Source organism: Cinclus cinclus, chromosome 4 (assembly GCF_963662255.1).
Source record: "Cinclus cinclus chromosome 4, bCinCin1.1, whole genome shotgun sequence".
NCBI lineage: Eukaryota > Metazoa > Chordata > Aves > Passeriformes > Cinclidae > Cinclus > Cinclus cinclus.
In genome coordinates, this window is record NC_085049.1 from 61,364,575 (window position 1) to 61,384,031 (window position 19,457).

Below are 19,457 nucleotides of genomic sequence, written 5' to 3' on the forward strand. Positions count from 1 at the left end.
TACTCAAGTGGATGCATTAAATTAAAAGAGCCTACCTTAAGCATTTTTTCACTGAAAATAGCAGTTGTAGCATAAGGCATGATGTAGTTCTGGAGGGATTTGGAAGACAGCACAAGCTTTTCTTCAGTGAGCTGCTTTGCCACCTTCCTCAGAGCTCGTGCTCGCCTGTGGATCTGAGTCAGACATGGGAGACAGTGAATGAGGTGTTGCTTGAGTCACAGCTAGCATGAGAGAGCACCTGCATCCAGCACTTCTGAAAATCTCCCTGTTTCAGGTAATGGCATAAACATATTACAGTCATTTCCAAGTCATGCCTTATTCCTTAAATCTCTGGGCCTTCACTAGCCTTTTGCCTCAATAGATAGTCCAAGTCAATGGCATTATGGATTCACAATCATAAGACTGTGCTACCTTCAGGTGTAGATAAGGGAGGCAACTGCAAACAGCAGTTGCTGCAATGAGATGCAAAGACTAGAGAAAATTACAAGTTAAAAACTTGCAACTTTACATATAACTACAGATACAGCAAAGACTCTCTCAGATCACATCTCTGAAAGCAGAAGAAATGTATTTTCATACTGCTAGAAAAAACAGGAGATCAGACTTCATGCAACATTTATATTGCAAAGGTTTGTGAATGGGAAGGGGCTGCAGAACCTCAAGACAGAGAAGCAGGGAACAGGTCAGAAAAAACAGAGACACATTTCATGCCTGTATCAAGAAGGATCTTCAGGATCCTAATGACTGTGGGCTATCATAAATCCAAGACATTTCTAGACAGAAACATGACTTTGATTCCCAATCACTCCTGATCATGTCCACATCCCTGCTTTTTGTAACAGTATCTAATGACACAGGTTCAATTTCTCTGCAGACAACACACAGATGCTTTGCAAAACATACCCTCACAGTAAGGGGCTTTTTCTTAAGGATTTTACTTGGCAGGGTGGGAGAGGCATTAAGAAATGCCTGCTTTTACCTGCATGTGTTTCATGTTCTCAAAGAAGTCCATGTCAGGATCATGGTGGTTTGTCAGCTGGACCAAATCCTGGAATTCAGGATTTGTTGGGAATGTCTGAATGAGGCAGGAAAGCAGTGATGTGTAGTCCTGCTGGACGCTCTACAAATAGCAAGCAATGAATGTTAAGCATCCCTTGGAGAGGCTGCCACACACTCCTGAAAACAGCAGTGCTGTCATTTACAACTGTTTTAATCAAACCTCCTGATTCTCAGTAATAACAAATGCACTTATTATGGACTGCATGTAAATTAAAGCCTCCCCTCCAAAGAATGAGTTACAACTAAGAAAAGCTGAACAACAGCAGAGAAACACTGTTAATTTCTGTAATTTTTTAGAATTCTGTAAGGTTTAAAATGAAGGGTAAGTTTATAGTGGGTACCTGCACTTCTTATCCCAGTAGGGGACTTCGAAAACTCATCCAAAAAATGCCTCATTACCCTGAAGATAGCTGGAAATGTGTGATCAGATACCACTGCCTCACCTCAGTCTTACTCTTCAGACCTCTTCTCACAGACTCCAGGAGAGTGTGCTGGATTAGCTCCTTGTACTCATCTTCTGTGTGACTGATTTCTGCCAGTCGGTGGATGAAACTGGTCAAGCAAAGGCTTGCATTGTCACTAAGAGCCATATCCCCGAGCTGAGTGGATGAAGAAATAGCACCACATGAGTCTGGCTATGACAACTTTTTCTTCCCAAAAGCCTGGACAGAACAGTAGCACTGGACACAGCATAATGAGTCCTGTAGAGACTCAAAAACTCTTGAGAGCATTCCTACAGAAGTTCTAGTCCCAAATTAATGCCCACCCTACCCATCAGGAAAAAATCTTTTAGATTTACCAGCAGGCCCACACAACCAGACCATGCTGCAACAATTGGAAAATCAGCCTTTCAAGCCTGGAATGTGCCTTTTATCCAGCAAAATGACCAGAGTTCCAGGGATCACTGACAGAAAGTTGTGCTGCACTGTATTTTCCTTTTGGGATACATAGATGAAAAGGTAAACAGACAAAACTTCAAAAAGTTGCTCATAAGAATACCTAAAGGTACTTTCTGAATGTCCGTGGTGCCAAAAAACAGCCAATGGAAGTAAGCTGAAAGTTAGATTCATCATGGACACATGGTCAATAGAGCAAGAGAAGGAATACTCAGCCAACCTGGATGGTATAGAAGCAGTTGTGCATAACAGGGATGAGGAAGTCAGTATCCACTGTTTGCATTTCCTTAATGTGGGCTGTGATTGACTGAAATGCTGAGAGACGCACATCGAAGTCAATATCATCCAGATGTCGCTGATCAAAGGCATTCAGCTGAGACAGAGCAACAAGGTGTTAATGAAAAATGACAGAAACTGATCATACCGTATTAGGGGGAAAAGGGAGTAAAGAAACTGCATACCTTAACAACATCAGTAATATACTTCAACTTAGTGTCCAAGTCAGATAAAGTCTAAAAAGAAACATTAAAAACCCACTTAAACTCATAGTTGTTAAGAATTTGGATAATTCAAGACTTCACCACTTGAGACAAAAAAATAAACAAAGCAGCAGCATTAGTTTTTCTCCTATTAGAACCTCCGTAAGAGCCTTTCTTATTGAAGTTGGAGATTATGTGTTTTAAATTCCTAAGTTTTTAAATACCTACACTGAATGTTTCCTGTGTTTTACTGCTAAGAAGTTACATTAAGTCACTTCAAAGTAATACAGAACAGCCTATTATAAACTGAGAGAAGAATACAAATAAAAATCATCTTCAAGACACTGAAATCCATTCTTATTTCATCAACATGCAGGATTTGTTGTAGCTAAGTGTTTTACTTGGCTTCTCTTACACTAAAGATCCCCATGAGGCTGACATCAACCAGGCTGTAAGCCAAAACTTTTACAAATCTTTGTGCAGCTCATTAATTTCTATCACATATAATTCTTTTATTTTCACTTCACACCAGAAGAATATTAAAAAGGTTTTCAAAGTCATGTGCAAAGATAAATAGTGCTATTACTTTGTTGCTGATCTCTTAGAACAAATGAAAAAAAAAAGCATCGAAAGATGTAGAAATGCAATACCTGAAATACCAAGCACAGCTTATTTCGAGACAGTTTGTTCTGGATGACAGAAAAAAGCCTTGCCAGTGGTTTGAGAAAGCTTGTAGGGTTAGAGCAATGCTTCAGCAAGTTCTGAACTGTCTCCAGAATGTCAATTTGTGTACCCTGAAAGAGACACGTAACTTTCCATAAGTATTGAAACCTCACAAGATTATTTCATTTTCTTGGGACATATTTCAAGACACAAAGTGAACACTGCTGTACTTTATTCAAATCAGAGACACTGAAGGAGAACAAAGAATTAGAAGCATACAATGCAATCATCAAATCTCTCAAAAGTACTTGCAAACTTTCACTTAGAAACAATACAGTGTTAAGAGATGACTATCAGCATGATAAAGACTTCTTTTATGTGTCTTTCCCCATGACTCAAAGGTCAGGAGAACTAACATAGCTTTAAAAAGTAGTCTTTCTTGAATATGTGAGATGAACATTAACAGCACCTTATGCTTCATAGAATCACAGAATGGGTCAGGTTGGAAAGGACCACAGGAGGCCAGTCTGGTCCAAGCTCCCTGCCCAAGCAGGGTGGTCCCAGAGCACACATCAAATGATTGCATCCAGATGGTTCTTGAGTATCTCCAGTGAGGGAGACTCCACAGACTCTCTGGGCAATGTGTGACAGTACAGTTACTGCACAGTAAAGAAGGTTTTGAACGATCTCCCTCAACAGAAATCACATGTAGTCCCCTAATGATTGACAGATTTAAAATCCTTATTTAAAAAATAGTACTGTATACAGTTTGCCTTTCACCCTTCAGCAGACTAATGCAGCACTGCCCAATACACCACACATACTACATACTCAACCACATGTATTCACATTGCTGTCTAGATGCTGTGGCTTTGGCTTTGGGGTGCAAAAAATCCACAGTGAAGAACAGCAATTATTTCAAACACTGCAAGCAATTTGTTGGATTGACTTCAGTGACGAAGAAAGTAAAGACTGCATTATAACTTCTGCAGACTTTCCCCATTAAAAGGGGGAACAGAATCAGTCTGGGCACTGGCACCTCTGGGTGAATAGTGCACATCAACACACAGTAGGGCATTCTGAGCACCCTAAAAACACATGAACACTTGACTGCAGGCTAATAATAAGAAATGGCATATAATCAGTAAGGCTTTTAAGTGTACCTTAAGCAAACAAATCTATTTTATTAAAAGAGGAATGTATGTTTGTTTAGTAGTGGGGAGGAAATAATTTTCCCTTACCTGTTCCATGTTACTCTGATAAAGGAAAGGGAGGAGAAGGCTCACAAGCACTGAATTCTGGCTCTTTTCTTGAATAAATTTGCTGATCCTGCAAAATTGGACAAGGTAACTTACTCTTTTTTATAATTTCAATCACCAGTAGAGAGCAAAGAAGTCCATCAGCACTAGTGTCATTTCACAAGGCTTTGTCAGCCTATTCAGGCTAACAGAGCATACTTACCAAATTCATAGTCCCAGCCTAAGCATTCAGTTTCACATGACTACAGGCATTTCTGCATCTTTTTCTACCCTCATTAGGTTTGAGTACCAGCAATAAAACCAGCTAGAATCAACTTGAGAAAACTTATCACCTCAGTAACCAGCAACTTGCAAGTCAATGACAGATCCAGCTATTTACAACCGTTGTAAATTAAAGTTTGAGACACAGTGTTTTTAAATTTGGAAACTATGGCAATAAGCCTGTTTCTTCCTCCTTCCTTTCAGCTTTTTAACTGTTTCAGGCTCTAAGAACCACTTACTTGGAAAGTATACTCAGCTCTTTGCTGACTTGAGCTCTGTACTTCTTCTTTTTCACCTTTTCCACATTTAACATTGTTTTGCTGAAGTACTGAAGTATGGCAGGGACATGAGGCAGGACCAAGCGGCAACCTAGGCTGAGGGGCTCTGTAAGAGATGAAACAGTTAGCAACACCCAAGAAACTGCTGCAAGAAACAGAAGAGAGATCCAAACCCATACAAAGGGGAAATTAGGATAAAGGAGACTTCATTAGTGGAAGCAAAAGTAAATGGGAGCTATGAACGTGCAGGGCAGCTGGTAGCTGGGAAGAAGCACCAGCACTAGCTGAGACCAAGTCTAACATGTCTGAGATGGGATCAAGGAAAGCACACACCATTCTCCTCACAGATTTCAGTAACAGCCCTTGTAAGTCTAGGCTTATCAGAAGGTACCAAGGGTATTCCTCAACAGTAGTAACATCTCCTAAAATGACTGGAGCAGTTGTAGATGTGGTTTTCTTTACTCCACCACTGACCTCTTGTGTAAAATCAAATCTGCCATAAAGGGTACATGCTCCTTTCCACTAGCTTTGAGTGTAGCAGGTGAAAGATGTCTCCACAGCATCGAACACATCAAACACAACTGTTCTGTTTACTAACTCTCAAAGACACCGGGTCTTTCCTGTCAGGGAGCACAGACTAAACATCAAAATTATACAGGATCATGTGCATATGTTTTACGTTATAAAGCACATACATGTGCATTATATAAAACATGGTGTTAGGTGCACAGCCAAGTCAGCAATGCAGTTCTTGAACTTGTCAATTAAAGCTTCACAGACAGAACAGGTCAACATTTCCCTCTTCATAAGGAATCTATCAATGTTCAGGACCCTGACACTCAAATGTGGATCTCACCAGTTATCAAACAAGCAGGACTTTACAGTTCTTGAGCACAACAAGACAAATTCATACACTGATGTTTCCACCTCTGTCAGGAGATCCTCCTCCCCGGTATTCTTAGCTAGAGTAGACAGCCTCACTATAATCTAACACCTCCATCTAAGGCACCCAACAGGTGTCTCAGAACTCTCAGGCAGGCATACCTTCTGTCACGTCTCCAGTGGCCATGACAACACAGTCAGTCACGCTCAAACTGGAAACCTGCTCCGTGGGCTCAAAATCTGGGCTGTTGAGAAGGCTATCAGCAATGTCCATCACAAGGCTGGATGTGGCCTCAGACAGATTCTTGGCTGACAGCACAGCAAACACATTTGTCAGTATATCGCTCTCTGGATGATCTGGCTGCTGCTTGGCCAGCAAAGGGAAATACCTGGGAGAAAGATTATAAAAATATTAATTAGGTTCAGAATTTTCAGCTGATAATTATTTTGTGTGAGAAGTCACAAAAAAAAAAAAAAAAGACTGTCTTCCACTTCAACCAAGATAAAAGTGCACAAAAACCAGAACCCAGTGTCATGAAAAATATAATGAATGGAGGCTGAGAGGTTATCAAGTCCCTTTTCTAATCCCTTCTCCACAGCCTGGGTCTCTTCTTAGTCTGCTCCTAACCTAGTGGTCCAACACCATTTATAAGGTCATAAGGTCTTCATGCCAACCAATGAGAAGCACTAGGTATTTTAGCAAAGGAAAAACACTGAGTCTGTGGAAGAGACAAAAATCACTCAAGACAGTTGACCTGGAACTTCTCAGTGTCTGAATAAAAAAACCACTCTTTTACAACTTTCAGTAACACTCTCAGTTACAGACTCTGTGCTGAACTTGCCCATTACTCTTTCATAAAATAGAAAGAAATAGAGACTCACAAAAACACAAATGAAATTATATGTTGCAAAACTGACTTTTCACCTCGCAGGACTAAGAAGTCATTGGTTAGACTGACATATCCTAAGACGTCAGACCTCCTCCTCACCTGTGAGCTGGGTTTGGGCTGCATATGTGCTTAGTTATTAACACATGGAAAAAGCCATTAAAAAGTGAGTTCTTGCATAAACTGGAAAGCTTCCCAGCTGCTTTGACAGCTATCAAAAGAACAAGAGTCTAATGGAAGAAGAAAATATGCTTTTGGACATAATTATTCACAGCCTGTTAGTGTGCCCTTTTTTCCTTGTGTTTTAGGTATTCAGAAGTACTTGGGCTTCTTTGCCAGAAGAACACTTACCTGGGGTTCTTACTCCAGGTGTGAATGAGTTTGAGCAGAAAAGTTGGAGAATACTGACTCTCTGAAGCCAATCTGCAGACCTAAAGGAGAGAAAAATCAGATACCAATGCAACACAAGTAAGTAAAGCTACTTAAAAACCTCATCTCTAACAAAGACCTCACATTCTGTAGTTTACCTTTTAAATAAAATAATTTCAACCTTTTATAAAGTAATTTCCCAACTTCATCAATGTTTGTCAAATGACTCTTAGATCATCTCAGTCCTGTTTACACAGTATTCCAGCTGCCATTTTTGCCCTCCCCTTGAAACTAGATTCCCATGATGCCTCACATTTTCCACAGAGACTCAGCAACCTCTCCCAGACATACCTATGAAATCTCAAGCACAGCACCCAAAACTCACTCCTCCCACACTTCTTATGCCCTGACCAGCACCTGGTCTGTATCCCCATGGCCTCACTGGAGAGGCTGGAACATTGTACTGCATCCCAGGAATGGGATCTCCTAACAGGGTTCTGTGTCCAAAACAACCCCACCTCAGAGGTGCCTAGCCTGAGCCACACAGAATAGCTGCTGCTCCTTCATGACTGGACACAGGCTATGGTGACCTAGTGCACCCTCCTCTCTGCCATTCCATGATCCAACAGGCTCCACCCAAGTCACACAGGTGGGTTTCCACTGTGACCAGGGCTGGACTGTTTGCAGGGCACCACCAGTGAACACAGAGGCAGAGCAGGCTACAGTACATTCAGGGGCAGTAGGCAGAATGGTGCATGTGGGGTTTGGACTAGCTCAGTGTGCTCAAGACTTGAGCATAACAGAAGATAGGTCTGGCCATCATAGCCAGGACCTTAGAAACCTTCTCCTGTCCCGAAGGCTGGTAATACTATTGCCCTGCATAAAACAGAGATCTCCTGAATGATATACAATGGGGAGTAAACCATTAAACCAATCCTGCAGGAATGCTGCTGTGAAGGCTAAAAGCCTCTGCAGCAAAATCCTGGGCTACGAAGAGTAAACTCCAATTGCAGGTTCAACAGGCTTAAAACAATTCGCTCTCTCCGTGAGTTTTTACACACCTCAGTTCTATAGTTCTAAAAAAGGAAAGCACACAAGTCAAAACGATTCTTCATCAAAATCAGATCTTCATGAAGTTCACCAGAAAAGACTCCAGAGGGAGCTTCTGGATCATACTACCATCCAAGCTTCAAAATCATCTGTCTTCCTGACATATGTAAGGACAAGAGGCATTCTAACTATTTAGTAACAACAGTACATCTTGTTCAGAGTTTCTCAGTATTTGCAGAAACCATGTTCCCTGCAAGCTTTACGTGCTTTGCTGGCTTAAAGCCTGAACTGCTCTAGAACTGCAATAAATGTTCACTGCTTTTCCCACACAGCACCTGGCTGTAAGAAGACTCCATGAACAAACCAGGAACATGCACTTACTTCCCTGTTGCTCAGCCCAGTGCAATACAGAGCTATATGCACTGCCTAGTACTATTTGATCTCCCGTTTGTCCATATAACCATACCACACCTCACATATTGTTACTGGTAGAGCAGAGAAATAGTGTAGAAGTAAACAAACACAATGTCTAGAGAGAAGCAGCTCTGTGGTCACAGACTACACCAGTGCTCTTTAAGAGGCTTTTCTGCTGCAAGGAAGTTGGACATTTGGATATCTCAAAAGCCTCTGTGGAAGAGCACTCTTCCCTATTACTCAGTTAACCTTTTCATGGACTCAACTGCTTTTAGAGCAGACAACACCCAGCAGCAGGTACAGGCACTCCCTGACAACCCCAGAGCAACTGCACTGACAGAGACAGCACAATTTAATTTAAAATTCTATGTTCTCTCTCCATCTCACAACAATGCATTTTCCAAGCTCAGAGGTGATCTGAATTTCTCTGATAAAAGCCACAAGCCTGTGCTTTGTCACTGTGCCCACATGGAACCTTGTCAGGCAGGCATTAAGACCACATAGCCCACTGACAGCCTGTGCTGTGTCCTTCCTTTCCTGCAGCAGCATTTGTTTCTGCAGTCCCCTACACAACACCTGTCACACAGAAAAGTAACAAAGTGCACCTAGAAATCACTTGTATTATTTATCTCCCCTGAAGCATCTAGGGAAGAAGTCTGCTTTTGTGGTTAAAGAACAAATAAATGACATCCATTTTACCCAGATGAATTAATTTGTACTTTAATCTGTGACTTGATTATTCCAGGACTAATCAGACACGAGCCAAGAAATTAGCCTTGCACAGACACACTGGGATGCCAGAATCTGTCTAAGGCCACATACAATCTAGTGACGGACATAGCTGACATGATGGACTCCAGTACAGCTGGAGTTTTCTGCATGGTACACGTTTCAAACAAGTTCTTTGGAAAAATAAGGAATACTTACCTGAGGCCATACCACTGCATGGAAAACTGCATCAATCTCTTCCACACTAAAGCTGTACGTCTCATAATCAGAAAAAAACTCTGCCACAAGCTTGAGACCAAGACGTCTCAAATTCTTCAGTGGATTAATCAACCTAAGTTGGACCTGTAAAAAAACATACAAAAAACCAAACCCTGTAAGACCTTGGCAGAACAACTACTAACTACTTGCTCTGAAATTAAATTCAGCAATTGACTGACCACATCCAGATACAGCCTTTGCAGAAACTTCTGTTTTCTCTTGTAACTTGTTCACAGCAGCAATCTACATCAGAGTTGACCTCAATTATTCTAAAAAGGGCCTGCCTGTTCCTGCATTGAGTCCTGCATTACACAGGACTCCTACACCTCATAAAAAAATCCATGCTGATAGGTTTAACCCAGTAGCATCTGGCCACCTTGACACTTAAACAATTCTGTTTTACACTTGAAAGGACCCAAATCAGCTCTCCAAAGTCAAGTTGCACTTTGCCACTGAGATGTTCTGGAAAGAAAATAAATCAACAGATGAAGAGAAGGGGGGAGAAAAAGAGAAGGTAAGAATGTGAATTATGTCTTCCAGCAGAGTAGGGTGGGGGCTATAGCATTTGGTTACAGGAAGGTGCTTCCTGTACCCATTTAGTGCTTATGTTCCATAGCCTTTCCTGGGAGAAAAAACATTTCAGTGAGGAAATTCATGCACTGCTGCATTCTGACTCTCCTCCCTGAGAGGAGTCTTGACTTGAGTAACGTAAATTATTTCCATACTGTGCAATGCAGCTCACAGCACGAGCACATGAAGTAGCTCCACAGTGCAGAGGTAATGAACTTCAGCCTCAGAAACAGCAAAGCCAGATGAGAGCAAATAACAGCCACTGTCTGATACTGGAGCTCTTTTGGGTGTCCAGTTCATATCATGATCCACCACAGAGAATACAAAATCACAGGTAAAAAAGACAAAGAGGAGATGGTGGAAAAGGAACTGATCAAGCTCTTGCAACAGGACCTCCCAAGCTATGCTGAATGTGTACTAATGGAGTGCAATCAGCCTCCAGGTGGCAAATGAACTGTTTGAAAGCCCAAAGAAAGTACAAACCAGGATACTATATCTAACGGTGACCTCCAAGTGAAATAATTTTGGGTTTCCCACTGTTCAATCACTGTAAGAGTTCTTTGAGATTAAGCCTTTGAGAGGACAAAGAAACTCAACAGTGAACACCATAAGTAGGAAATAGTAAATTAATAACTTGTCTCAAAGTAGTCAGAGTTGATGTTTAAGTGTCCAGGCAGTATCAGTCTGCAATGAATTACTCTCAAACTCCAAGAATGTCTTCTAATTATTAGTCAAGATAAACAGATTTCTCACACTCTCCCTTGAGCTTTTAACAGCCCCTGGGCTAATGAAGTGCTAAATTAAATTCAGAGAAACAACGGACTGTCACTCCTGACATTACACAACCATGACAGGATTACTGCAGCAACTCTGGCAAAATGCAGCTTTCACAGAAGTTAATGAAGCAGCTTTTAGAACTCCTGTCCTCATTGAAAACATGTAGGCAGATGCAGTGCACTGCTGAAGTCAGACTGTGGGATGCTGATGTCCTCAAATTTGCTCATCCTCTTCATAAATTAAGACAGTTACAAGGTTCTGTGAAGCTCACAGGCAGCTATGAGACCTTGGATACTGCCTATTGCAAGGACTTGCTTTGTTTGATGGATTTTTTCAAAGCAAGTTCTAACCTCAAATGCTAACAGCTGGGTCTTGGCAAGAACACACTCATGGTGACAAAACATACACTCCCATTTGCTCAGTCCATCATCTCCATCATCATAATTGCTTTCAACACCACAGTGATGATGATGACTGTGCACTTTGCTTATTTCCCACCTAATATATGAGCAGGCTCTGCAGCAGGAAGACAGAAAAGCCTGGCTCAGTGTTGCAGTTTCTGAGCAGCTGCCAACAGATCCCAAGAAGCCAGTAAGAGCTCAGGGATGCCTGTGCTGCTCCCCTGTGTACAGGACAGCAATAAGCCAACATGCCCCACCTTTAGGTGCAACCAATCTTTAACTGGATGTTTTCCTCACCTGACCCCTTCTGCATGTACAGCCATTGCTCAGCAAGGGAAAAAACATTTGCAGTGCTCTTCAGATACCTGAATAAGACCCAAATGGTAACACTGGTTCAAGTACGACTACTCCTGATACAGAGCTGAAGATGATTTCAGTATGCTGAAAGCATGGCTGGTAGCCATGTCCTTCCTGTGTCCCATGACAGAAGACACCCAGGGAAGATAATCACTGTGATCATCCACAATTCTGAGCTCCCCTGAGGTCTAGCATTGCAACAAAACCCCTCACGGACAAGGTTTGTCTTCAGGCAAGGAACTTTAAACCTCTCCTTCCCCTGCTCAAATGTTTTATCCTTGCAGCCAAGAAACTCCATATTTAAGGCAAATTTTAACTTCCAGCCATAAAATCTTGTTACATGTTTACAACAGAACATTTCTCTCTCTCTCATGCCCATCTCTCCACAAAACAGGTAGGAACAATTCAAAGAGATCACCTCCAATTCTCTTTTCAGTAACGTAAACAAAAACACAGTTCAAATCAGTATTCTAAATACATTAACTCTGCCTGCACTGCTTGAGCCCTGCAGCACTTTCAGACAAGTACCACTGGCCTCCAATTTTGACAGACTTCTAATAGCTAAGTTTCAGTCCACAATGGCATTCAACTTCTCTTTACCTAAATCAGTAAAGATCTGTTTATATATGTAGGCACAGAGAAGGAGGAAAGAAAGAAACTTAATTTTCATGTTTGTATATTGTTTGCATATACTGTACCTTCTCTCTTTGCTGGAGGATGCAGGATACCACAGCAGTCATGCAGAGAAGAATCTGTAGAATTTCAGGCAGGTATTGCTGGATCAAATGTCCCATGTTTTTCAACACAACTTCGAGACCATTGAAGAGGCTATGCTGACGTCCAAGAGGCAGGACTTTAGCTAAGTCCAGCTCTGACATACTTTGAAGGACTGCAGTCTGGCAAGGCCCTGTGATAGGCAAAGTTACAGCAAATTATCTAGGGAGGCACAATGAAGACACTCACTATCAAGAATATCTTTTCAGTGAAAAATAGTGGAATTTAGCCCTAAATTACAGACCTTCACTGTCATATTTTTAAGTAAGAGCTCTGTGTCTCCATCTCTCTGATACACAGATGTCTCTCACTGCTACAGAATCAGAGTACTTTACAAGCTCTCTTTACTGCCACAATACTCAGGCCAGCCTACAATGCCAGCCACTACCCACACCTGGCCTGCTACAGCTTACATGCACAGCTGTGCAAGTTGTTCAGTTTTTCTGACCTTGGACATGTAAAACACAGTATTTTTATCCTCCCACATCTCTACAGGTCAGGAAATACCACACCCCCCAGTTTCTATGGCCTACCTACCATTACTAAATTGCTTCACAGCTTCAAAGAGTAGATCCAAGAACATCCGTATCTCTTCTGGCAGTGAGCCAGCCAGAAACCGAAGAACGATGGACATGCGAGTGCTCGCTGAAGACTTGCCCTGTGTTTTGCTTCCTGTTTTGTTTCTCATTCTGCCATAGAGAATTCTTGAAGAACCAAAAAGAGGTGGTATTAACTTCCAGCAAGCTATCTGCTTTCCAGCCTCTTATTCTGCAGGAGAAACTCTGCCTAAAAATATTCTCTAGTGAAAGTTCTTCCTTCAGGGTCTCCACTGAACTACTGTATATTGTCCAAAAACATGTTAGTGAAAGATCACCTCCTGCTACTACAATGGAAGCTCTGCTGGAAAATTCAGGCACAGAACTCGTTACTTTGCAGGACAATTCACATCACTGCCAATAGCTGGCAGTACTCAGTGAACTGAAACATCCCCACAGTTCTCTGTAATCCTTAGTAGAAACAGTATGTACCAAAATGCTGTTTTTAAAGAAAACACCGTTTGCATAACACATTACATAAATGTGTTAATAAGGAAACCATAGAGAATATCACAAACCAAGTCATCAAACAATACCATTAACCATGGGTTTCTCTCAACTGTTCAAAATGAGAAGCAGCATTACATGCTGCTTATGGTACTCTGCCATGAAGCTTTTGAACTCACACTTCAGAACACACCTCATAAGAACAGGGACGAGATCTGGTCGATGCTCTGTTTTTACTACTGTGGTCTCCTCAGAAATACTGAAATGAACTATCTCTTCTTTAAAGCTCTTGTCTTCCAGTAGCCTTTGCAAGTTCTCCCTGAGAGTTATAATAAACATTATTTGAGGGCAGGTAGGCTTATAGAAATAGATAGACATACAGATGCATCTATATATAATTACCTATCTATCCTTGCTGTATACAAAATGTTAAAGTACTATTTTCTCACCCTTTTATAAAAAAGTTTATTTTATTTTTTACTTTATTTTACTTTTATTTTAAAAGCCAGCAAGTTCAAGCTAATTATGTAGACAAATAAGTCCTGCATATATTCCAAAGAAATTATTTAACCACAAACTACAGTTTTGTGCTGTCACTCTCTCTGAGTGGTAATTAATCATCAGTACAAAAGACACATTTGTTAATGATGGAACTACTAACATTACTGACACTATTCTGGGACAGAATGGAAGTGTTGCTATTTTTCTCTAAACAAAAAAAGAGACACTGATCAAACTCAAGACCTGGTTTCCTCTCTTAGATATAAAACATTCAGCTGGCTAAAATTAAACTTTACATATACTTCATATACTACATATATTTCAACAAATACAGAACCCCAAATGAAACTGACCCCAAAGAAGGCTTCTGATATGACAGGAGGTTCATTCACCAATGCTAAAATAATATAAAAGCCTTTACCTGTATGGCAGTAGATGAGGATGCTTGTATGTCATTATACAGTCAAGAGCTATTCTCTGTACATTCTGGTCTTGATGAGTGAGTAACTGCAAAGAAAAGAAAGAAATTGAGTTCCTATCTAGGAGGCAGTAGTGAAACAGTGAAAAAAATAGTGAAACAACCCAAAGGCTACAAGCTCAAGCAGGTTTTGGACTAACTTATTCAAATGGAGGCAGAATGTATGTGTTGCCACTACAAAGCCAAGATGCACATGCCCCTTGTAAAAAGGGGCATGGCTGCTGATAGCCCATGTATACTTTTCCTTCCTATATACATAGGACAGTTATAATATTTGTTTTTTCATAGTTGTCTTTTGGACCACTAGGAGTTTGCATTTATCATCAAAATGCAGTTACAGTTATCAGCTGTGTATCTAAGAAGACTGGATTAAAAAGCATACTACCCAAACCATTCCAAGACACCAGCACTTCTTTCCTGTGACAAATACAAACTACTCAGAAGACTTGGTATGCAAAGTCTCACTGAGATTTGCCCTCTCTTGAAGATGACTCTTCATAACCTAGGCCCTAAACAACACCAAGTAGTGGTCATTGCACCAAGAATATCCGAGTCGAAGTGTTTGCACAACGCACTCAGGCACATGGTTTGACTCTTGGGGTGTCCTGTGCAGGGCTAGGAACTGGACTTGATGATCCTGTTGGGTCCTTTCCAACTCAGCATACTCTGTGATTCTGAGATTGATTAGGACAGGGAAAAGAAATTGAGAAATACAGATCATTTTCCCAGACAGAATCTTTATCAGTTCTTCAGTCTCCTACTAAATAGCACAGGCAAGTGTCATCAAAGGTCACTTTGCCATGATGTCCCAATGCCAGATGGACACACCAGCCGTGACAATCCATATACTAAGGCGCAGAAATACAAACAGTAAGTGATGAAGTAATCTTTCTTCTTGTGCCAAACTGTTCTTCCCACAGTGATTTGACCTTTACACGGCTGTCCAATATTTTGCTAAGAACACAAGCAAGCAAACACATGGATCAACTGTTTTTCTGAGCAATACTCTGAGATTAACTGAAAGAGAGTGGATGTCTGTTTGAGATTCTCAAATTCAGGGACTAAGGAATGGAGCTTTCAACACCCACAGCCTCAGAAAACACAAACTGGGAACAGTGAGAGCAAACTCCAAAGACTGGAACAAATCCACAAACTGGGAACCAACATAAACCTCTAAAATAAAAAAAAAACCTAAAAAAAAACCCAAAAAACCCAAACATTTTAAGGATTGTAAAATAAAGACTTAGACTCCCTCTTTGAAGTCATACTTTCGACAATTCTTTCACAAAATCCCTCAGAAAAGAACCAAGCAAACTCAATATTCTTCAAGACGAAATTCCTTTTTTGATGCTGGATGATCTCTTGTACATACTGGCCATACTCTTAGTACACAAAACACTACAGGAGAAAGACAAATCTCCTTAGATCTCACCCAATCCTTGGATTCTAAATCCTCCTCCAGATCCTGCAGGAAGTGTAAGTGAAACATATATCCTCTGCAGCCACTCTTCTACCTTGCCAAAGACTACTAGTCTGCTGTCAGATCTGTTTGCAAGTGCCACTCCTGGCAAACTTAAGCCAGGTATCTTAAACAGGTCTTTTGCCTAAGGGGCTCATTTCAAGTGAAGCCTGTTAGAAAGTCCTCCCAAGGACAGCTCCTTTTTCAGCTATCACAGCTGAGTTCAGAAAATGACAGGTTTCCTCAGTATTAGACACTGCACTCAAATAAGAGCGAGTTAATTTATTAGTAGTAATTCCAAAAGTAAGCAAATAACCTCACCTGGGTATACAAGGCATTCAACTTCTGCTCCAGATACAATGCACGAGGATTTGAGAATTTTGAGAAAACTTGTAAGTGGGCTATTAGTTGCCTGCAAAACAAAACAATTATTATTCAAAATATCCAGGAGACAAACAGGAAACTTTAATTAAATTTCATTAACATGAAAGAAAACAAAAAATAACACAAGAGGATCCCGTGTTTTCAGCACTATTTCAGACACAGTAAGAGGTGTCCTGCTCCCTAAGCAGCTCCTTCCAGCTGTCACTTCACTGCACAGAGAATGCCTTTACTTCAGTAGCACTGGGTAGGCTCAGCTTTTTCCAGAGAAAGGGGTACAGCCAGGATGCAGCTTACTTCTCTCTGCCAGCCCAGCCTAGAACACAAAAATTCTGTATTTATCTCTTTGTTTATTCACTTGTCCATAACTGGTGGCCATGTTACTCCTACCAATGTGATGGGCTGCATTCAGCCACAGACTGCACTGGACTTAACAGTGGGCTCCAAAGACAGATAGGAGCCAGTTCCTCTAGTGCTGGCAGGGTCACCTCACATCTGCCCCACCTCCTCTTCATGGAAAAGGGCAGAGACCAGGATAAGGATGGTGTGAGATCTCCTCTAGCATGTGTGCTGTGTGACTGGTAGAAGTTGTCATTCAGTTGCTCCTCTGCTAATTTACACTGAACTCTCCAGACACTTGAGCTGGGCCACCCTCCTCCATGGCTGGGCACAGACAAGGGATGAGTAGGATGCCTCCCAGGAACCCCACAGGGAACCTGGGGCAGGTGTGCACCCCTGTTTCAGCCAGGCCTCCTGGGACACGGGGTACAGCCCCAAGGTGGAGTTCTCCCTGGCACAGGCCTGACCTGAGAAGGAAGGTCACCCCACAACTCATTAACACACGCCTGGTAAATCCTTTATGCCTTTGCTACAGCTACTGAGAGCTAATGTTTCCACTTCACTGCGTGGATGACTTGAGATGGAGGCTGGGAAAACAACAAAACATCTTGGACTGTCACTGTATTTTAATTGCTGATAACTTGCAGATACAAGCCAGAATCTGGGGAAAAAATGAAACACCCATAGGACACCTGGGATGAAAAGACACTTTAGGTCACATATCAAATACTTGTCTAGTTCCAACATATAAGGTGATATTTTGAAATTCTCTGTCATTACAAGAGCCATCCTTTGCAAAAGAAGAGTCAGAATATAAATCTTTGTGCTGTATTGTAAAGAATATTTGACAGAGGTCATCACTAGGGAGAATTAACAGAAAGAGCAACTTTCTTCATGTGTTCAGCACTGCAACAATGATATTCAGCAACACACAGCTTCAGTCTACCAAATAAAAACCTTGGTCCCTAAGAAGACAAGATTTCTAAAGGGCAAGAAATGGTGGAATCCCAATATTAGGATACCTAAACAAATAGTCTGATTTTTAAAAGTGTTTGGCAGTGCCCACAGCTTTCAAAGACTAATAGGTATACAAAGAGAATCCAGGGAATTCAGGAACAAAAGTCTCCAAAAACTTCAGAACGGCTTCAGAATACTACACATTTTTTGCTTAAAGTAAAACACGCCACAGACTGATCAGCAGGTAACGAGATAATGATAAAACCTTGCCAATGTATTTCAATTTTTAGTACTGTACAAGCAGAATTTCTGACTTGTAATCCACTGAGAAAAGATGAAGCACAAGCAAAAGAAGAAAAAAATGCTATATACAAAAACACAGCTTGTGTCTCAATGTGAGCTGCTGAATCTGCCTTTCCATGAAAGCACTAAGGGAAAGCCAAAAATATTTACTTAGCAGCAGCTCTTCTTGTTTTCTTTTTCGGTACTCCTACATTAACTGGTTCTTCTTCTTCCTTTTCTTCTTCCTCCTCCTCCTCCATAGCAACATCATTCACCTCTTCAGCAGGTGTTTGTTTTGTTGCTATGGTCCCACTAATTTTCCTTCTGAGATCCTGAGATGGAGCCACTAAGGAATCTGCTGGGTAGTATTCATTCCTGTGATTAAAAAAAGGAAGGAAGGAATTAAGAAGCCTAACAATTTTCAAGGTTTCAGGGCAACAACAGCAACTGAAAACCTCACCATTCTTATTATAACATTTTATTATGCCCATCATACAGTCTGATATGTGCACACATATGCAAGTACACCACTGCTCTCCCTCCAGGAGAGCAGGAATTTGAATCAGCCTCTAACAAAAACAGCACTTTCTCCATCCTGGGGGAAAACACTTTAATTTGGAATCACAGAATACCAAAGTGTGTATTTCCACTGAAATCAATCCGTAACTGAGTACCCAGACTGTGACAATGGCAAGTCAATGAATGAGAGACTGAGCAGCAGAGACCTGCTGAAAGTTTCATTTCTGCTTCAGCAGAAAGCAGCCTGCTTCATTTCTAACCAAGTCCACATTCCAATTAGAAGGTTATCTTAACTGGAAACAGACACGTCATCATCCACGCATTCAAGAAATAAAGTCTGTAATGGGGTAGCCAATCTTAAAGCTCAGCAGCACATTGAAAGCAATGTGTCCACGCAACTGAAAAATAAATCTTACTTACCGAATGAATCTCAAAAGAAGTGGAGAAAGTTCCCTTGACCGAGGTTCCACTCTGTCTGGAAACTTATCCAGTGCTTTCCACAGTAGGAAACGGTAATTTGTGTGGTCCAGCCTTTCACTGCAATCTGTTCTACTCCTCAGCTGCTCCAGAAAGACAGTCCCCACCTCTCCTTCGGGCATCTTCTCACTTTCTGTTTCAGCAATGCTCTCCTCCTGTTCATCTAGCTCATTTTGTAGCTCCATTTCTACAGAAGAGGTAAGAAAATCTTTTCAGGTTATTTCATAACCACCAGTAGCAAGGAATCTATCCCCCATTACAAAAGTAATACATTTGGTGACACGCACCTATTTAGATGCAATTTATTTAGCACTGACCTGAAAGACACATTGTTTAGAAAGCGTTCTAGGACGCCTTGAAACCCTGGCACTTCTCAACTGGGCTCAGTTCCCTTGAATAACAGGGAAGTTCACAAATGGCTGAACACTTCTGACTCTGTATTGAAATATTAGATTATATATTCCCATAGGTTAACCTCAAGAGCACATGCAAAGACTGTCTGCATCATTACCCAGGTTTTGTCACTGCTCCTGACCAGTCTGAGTAGTGCCAGCCTTAAGCCTTAAAGATCAAACTGTAGCATGGTTTCCCACAACCTTCAACTCCTTCCTGTAATGCAGGTAGCCTTTTAAATCTACTACTTGATGTTTAGGACAGG

The 19,457-nt window shown here is 41.3% G+C and overlaps 1 protein-coding gene across 1 annotated transcript in view; it reads right to left on the reverse strand.

Moving 5' to 3' along the window:
* The window catches only part of UTP20 (UTP20 small subunit processome component), a 63,193-nt gene that overhangs the window by 20,668 nt on the left and 23,068 nt on the right, over positions 1-19,457 (reverse strand). The window contains exons 21-38 of the mRNA XM_062491409.1: positions 18,743-18,986; positions 17,975-18,178; positions 16,166-16,256; positions 14,329-14,414; positions 13,600-13,725; positions 12,901-13,067; positions 12,288-12,496; positions 9,425-9,568; positions 7,016-7,095; positions 5,940-6,166; positions 4,857-5,001; positions 4,339-4,426; positions 3,085-3,228; positions 2,417-2,467; positions 2,176-2,328; positions 1,503-1,658; positions 980-1,120; positions 36-173 (exon numbers count right to left, since the gene is read on the reverse strand). Of these exons, the coding sequence (XP_062347393.1) occupies positions 36-173; positions 980-1,120; positions 1,503-1,658; positions 2,176-2,328; positions 2,417-2,467; positions 3,085-3,228; positions 4,339-4,426; positions 4,857-5,001; positions 5,940-6,166; positions 7,016-7,095; positions 9,425-9,568; positions 12,288-12,496; positions 12,901-13,067; positions 13,600-13,725; positions 14,329-14,414; positions 16,166-16,256; positions 17,975-18,178; positions 18,743-18,986 (2,594 nt within the window). The remainder of the gene's footprint in view (positions 1-35; positions 174-979; positions 1,121-1,502; positions 1,659-2,175; positions 2,329-2,416; positions 2,468-3,084; positions 3,229-4,338; positions 4,427-4,856; positions 5,002-5,939; positions 6,167-7,015; positions 7,096-9,424; positions 9,569-12,287; positions 12,497-12,900; positions 13,068-13,599; positions 13,726-14,328; positions 14,415-16,165; positions 16,257-17,974; positions 18,179-18,742; positions 18,987-19,457) is intronic.